The following is a 5,492-nucleotide window of genomic DNA, read 5'->3' on the forward strand; positions in this document are numbered from 1 at the left end:
GTTTGCATACTTTGTGTACATTTACATAAAACAGAATATGTCGTGAGTGATAATGACACATGGACTGTGTCATGCAACCCATCCACAACAACCACCAGCATCAATTCTTCCAGCGAATCTTCCACAACAACCACCAGCATCAATTCTTCCAGCGAATCTTCCACAACAACCACCAGCAATGACAATGACACTATTGACATTTCCATCAACCATACCATTCCTAACCCAGTGTAGATATCTCAGTTTTCATAGAAATATTTTTGCAATATTGTGCACTTTTGAAATCTACTTTAAGAAACTAACTGTGTCTCCGTGTTACAGAGACGTCATGAAAAATCTATCCTTTGTCCTTGAAATGATGGGTAATTTTGGCACAGCAACAATCAAGATGGGCAACATCACAGGAGTGATTGCCAAACTCTCCCAGAAAAATCAAGCCAACATGAACTTTGCCTTCACAGAAAACGCTGGCGTGAAGGTAAGGTGTTTGATAAAAGAGCGTGACACAATTTTAAGACTGTGGATTACTAACTCTCTAATGTCTGAGGCATGGAATAATTGCCAGAAAAATCATATTTCTGAGTTCAGTGAAAATTACTCTGGTTATTGAACATTCTGATGAAATACAAAAGATACTTTAATGCTCATTTGCATATATTAGTTTTAATTTGTATAATACATATGCATGACATCATTATTTTATAATTGTTTTTGCTGATAAACATTTCTCATTTTGAAAGATTGTTAAAGGAGAAAACAGCAATTTTACAGGCCCATTTCGTTTAATGAAAATTCCTAAAGAGGCCAGTAAAATGGCGGTGGAGGGAAATGGATCATTTCTTGGAATTCTGTTGTTTCCACAGCAGCATGCGGTAATAGTACAGCTCAACTAAAAACTTACTTTTCATATGTATAAACATATTGACCAAACCTGATCTATTAACAATCTTTTAATCTTAACAGGATGACAGCAGTAAATACTATTTAAACAGTGAGATAGTGGGAATAGAAATGGGGGCAAAAATACAAAACCTTTCACAACCCATCGAGATTCAGTACAGTAATGTGGACAAGGTAAGTGTGATGTCATAACAGAAATAATGATCAATTTAAGTTCAGAGGAAAACTTATTCTGATTTTCATTTTCTATTTTGATAAAGAAAGGAGCGAATGCTTCTTGCATGTCTTGGGATGGAAACAGCACAGATGCAAACGGTAAAAAACCCCAAATAGATCTCTCTATATATATATCTAATTTTAATATGAAAACCACAGGAATTATAGACCTTTGAAGTGTTCACTCACATTTTGCACACACGCTGATTACTGTGATAAAGTCTGTCTTTAACAGTTACTTCTTTGTATTACTGCTGTCCAACAGGGAAATCACTCTGGATCACAGATGGCTGTCAAACAGTGGAGACCAATAACAGCATCACCTGCCAGTGCACACATCTAACCTTTTTTGCCATACTCATGGTAAGACAGCTGTATAGGAAATAAGAAATTATTTTTTTTACAGCACATACTGACACATAACTATTTGAACCTAGTCACCTACACCTGCAAACATTAGCACTTCTGATGTTAATACTCTGACCTACATCACTTCAATCGGTTGTGGACTGTCGCTGTTTTTCTTGATCGTCGGTCTCGTCATGCACGTTCTCGTCAGGTAAGAGATCCGAGGCAGTTTGGATTTTTACCTCAGTAAAGTCCTTTTTCTTACGCACACTAATTTGCTCCACAGAAAGGGGAAAGCAAGCGAAGCAACAAAGATTCTGATGAACCTCTTTGTCGCCATGTTGATCCTGAACTTGTCCTTCTTGACCAATGAGAGCATTTCAAATCTGGGTATCAAAGGTGCATGTGTGGCAATAGCAGCAGTTCTGCACTACGGGATGTTGGCCACTTTTACCTGGTTCTTCATGCAGGCTTTACACTTGTACCTCAGTCTACGTCGAATCTGCACTGAAGTGAAACATTACATGCTGAAGATTTGCATCACAGGATGGGGTAAGAGACCTGAGCCAAAAATGATACTTATGCTCTCATATTATGAATAATAATCACAGGAGAATTTATATTCCTAATCTTCTCTTTAGTCATACCGGCTGTGGTGGTGATCGCTCTTCTTGCCTCCCAGAAATATAATTCTATTAATATTAATACAAATGAGGGGAAAGCAGCAACAATGTAAGTCTGTAAATCTGATAATAGATTTCTTGGATAAAACACAAACATCTTCATCAGAGGATCACGTTGTACTCCCTTTTTCAGGTGCTGGATCTCTGATGCTGGTATCCACCAGGGGGTCAACATTGGTTATTATGCTGTAGTGTTCGTCTTCACTCTGAGTGTATTCATTCTAACTGTAAGGCAAATCGTTCTAATGCCAAAAGCAGGAAAGGCCCAAGACAATAGTTCCATTAAGAGCAACACTTCCACCATTCTGAGCCTGTTCCTCCTTCTTGGCATCACCTGGGCTTTTGCTTTCTTCAGCTACGGACCTTTGCTCATCGCTTCCTACTACATCTTTACCATCCTCAACTCCTTTCAAGGTAAATCTAAAACTGTCACAGTGAGCTGACTTCATTCTTTATTGGATTAAAAGTCCTTAACCTTCTTCTTTATTTGTATAGGTTTCTTCCTGTTCATCTACTATTATAAATCCGCTGAATGGCTTTTCTGACATGAAAGCACTAACCCAGATTACCTTCTTTGACGCAAATACTCATGTGGACTAGAGCTCGAGTCAGTACTCTGGAAGTCATTTCAGAGCACGACTCTATGTTTGTTCCCATGCTTTTATATTTTAACAGACAAACTTGTCTTACTCACGCCAAATAATTCATAGAAGGCTGTGATTCAGTCAGAATACGCAACCACAATTGTAAACATGTCAGGATGTTAAGGTGTAAAATGTTAAAGTGGGAAAGTGAAACATGTCAAAGACATAAGGACATTTTCAATTTGATGGCAGTAACACCTCTCAAAAAGTTGGGACAGGGACATGTTGACAACCCGCTTTCAAGTCAAAAAGTCGTCATAAATAAGTCTCCAATAACACCAGAAAAAGTCGCCAGATTTGTCGCTAGTTGCTTTTTAGAAAAAGAGTCGCTAAGGGGGTCTGAAAACTCGCTAAATATAGCGACAAAGTCACTAAGTTGGCAACACTGGTGCTACTGCTGTTGCGAGTGTAACTACCGCCCCCGCCCCCTCAGCTCAGGGAGGGGCGCAAACACAAGGCTTTGTTTGCCGTCTCTGCTCAGCGCAAACACAAGGGTGACTTGCAGCATAAAGTGAAAGAGAGGGCAAGAGAAAGAAAAAAAAAAAACCCACGGCTCCCAATAAGGAGCCGGCTCGCATTGTTCACTTCAAAGATACGGCTCTAAGAGCCATTTCGTTCGCGGCCGACCCATCACTACAAGTGATATTCCTAAAACTTTTCCACTCAGGGGCCGAGTCATTCTCTGAGATCTGCTGCTGCATCTTCTCAGAGTGCTGATGTTTGGCAATGTCCACTTCTTTATTGAACCTGTACTTGGCCTCTCTGTAGCAGTCCCTGTCTCCGCTTCTGAACGCCTTTCTCTTTTCCAGCCACAGCTTTTTGGGTTTAGGAGTAAAACAGGGTTTGTCATTGTTATAACTCACCCTGGTGCGTGATGGCACAATGCTGTCCTTGCAGAAGTGGATATAGGAGGTGACAGTGTCCATAAACTCATCCAAGCTGTTAGAAACAGCCTTCATTGTGTCCCAGTCTGTAGACTCCAAACACGTGCGAAGCTCCTCCACAGCCTCATTGCTCCACAGTTTTTTAGTCCTCATGACAGGTTTGGAGAGCTTCAGCCTCTGTCTGTACGTAGGGATCAGATGGATCATGACGTGGTCAGAAAGTTCGAGTGCAGTGCAGGGTAACACTGGTCCAGTGTCCTCTCCTCTCTGGTCGGGCATTTAATATACGGTTTATATTTGGGAAGTTCCTGGCTTAGATTGGCTTTGTTAAAGTCCCCAAGAGCCATAATGACAGTGTCCGGGTATGCCTGATCCATGTGCAGTACCTGCTCCTCGAGGGCACACTGAGCTGCATGCAAATCTGCATCTGGCAGAATGTAAACAGTGGCCATAAAGAATGAAGCAAACTCCTGCAGAGATTAAAGCATAGAAGATAGTGCTTGTGTGAATGGTGCATGTTGCATTGAGTGCTTTGAGTACCCCGGGAGAGTAGAAAAATGCTATTTAATAATCTTAGCATTCTCTTGTTGAAATATCCAAGCAATTCCTCGAAAAAGATGTCTGCATGGGAGAACATGTTGATATAAAACCTTTACATACAGTACCTCTCAGGATTGATGGTGCCTTTTCAGATGTAAAAGCTAGGCATTAAATTTATGGTGAGGATCATTATTCTTTATTCACTATTCTGAAATTGTCCCACAATTTGAAGACAACAGCATCCACGGTGGGGAAAGCTCAACTGGCAAACAAGACATGAGCTCAACACTACCTATAGTGATAAGATCCCTGAAGTTATTCGGATGTTGAAACTATTCTTTAAAATGTACCACATTTTATGAGCATATGGATAGGATTATCTCCCTTTTTCTTTCTCTGCACTACATATTTTATTTTGTATATATGTTACTTATTTATTGTGTTTTGCCTGCCTTATTTTAGTATCACAGTGGGACAATTTTGTTGTACCCATATATACAAAGTACAACTGTGCAATGACAATAAAGAGTTAAATATGTTCAGTGTATTTTGACAAACTCCTTTGCTTGTGGTAGATTTTTTTGTCAAGTTAATCATTAGTATTTATTTATAAAATAGCTTTTTTGAAATAAAAATTATAGCAATTCTTTAAAATTTACCATATTTAGGTAAATTAAGGTCTGATTTGTTCAATGACTTTTTACTATGTTAATATATTTTTCATTCAGAAATCTTCTGATTGGCTTTTTTAGTTCTCATTTTTGTGGTTTTATTGTAGTAGTAAATGGAAATGTTGTAATAACTTTTTTTCTATTTGATCAGGACACAATATTTCATACATATAAGTAAAGTATTGTGGGAAAAAATGATGTGTATACACAATAAAGTCTTAAAATAAAAGATTATGCTTTTCTTTAAATTTTGGTTATTAATGATTTCTTCAAACTACTCTTTTTACAGTGTGTAATGATTGTACCGCACATATCTAGAGTGATTTTATAAAATAACTGAAAGTTGCAGCAGTGCACATGGACAAGCCAAATGCATTCTGGAGAAGGGTTTTATGGTCAGACTAGACAAATACTGAGCTATTTGGTCACAATGAAGAGAAGCACATTTAGAGGAGTATAGGGGAGTACCAGCTGTCAAACACGATGATGCATCCTGTAGGATGAGCATCATTCTCTGGCACAGTGCTGTTTGTTATGATGATTTCTGATATGAGGTTCAGTTCTACGGTGATGATCGCAGGGTGTGCACAGGTCAAGTGCCACTAT

At 38.9% G+C, this 5,492-nt stretch overlaps 1 protein-coding gene and 1 long non-coding RNA gene across 2 annotated transcripts; both read left to right on the forward strand.

The window, feature by feature from the left end:
* Positions 1-964: 964 nt before the first annotated feature.
* LOC143414058 (uncharacterized) lies at positions 965-1,644 on the forward strand. Its single transcript, XR_013094623.1, has 4 exons — positions 965-1,074; positions 1,161-1,215; positions 1,382-1,479; positions 1,554-1,644. It is a non-coding gene; the product is annotated as an uncharacterized LOC143414058 (long non-coding RNA).
* A 14-nt stretch (positions 1,645-1,658) lies between these two features.
* LOC112436559 (adhesion G-protein coupled receptor G6-like) lies at positions 1,659-5,134 on the forward strand. The gene is made up of 5 exons (XM_024806230.2): positions 1,659-1,675; positions 1,751-2,016; positions 2,106-2,196; positions 2,281-2,561; positions 2,643-5,134. The coding sequence occupies exons 1-5, from the start codon at positions 1,659-1,661 to the stop codon at positions 2,690-2,692; spliced, it is 705 nt and encodes a 234-aa protein (XP_024661998.2). The 3' UTR covers positions 2,693-5,134.
* Positions 5,135-5,492: the final 358 nt, after the last annotated feature.

Source organism: Maylandia zebra, linkage group LG19, assembly GCF_041146795.1.
Source record: "Maylandia zebra isolate NMK-2024a linkage group LG19, Mzebra_GT3a, whole genome shotgun sequence".
Lineage (NCBI taxonomy): Eukaryota > Metazoa > Chordata > Actinopteri > Cichliformes > Cichlidae > Maylandia > Maylandia zebra.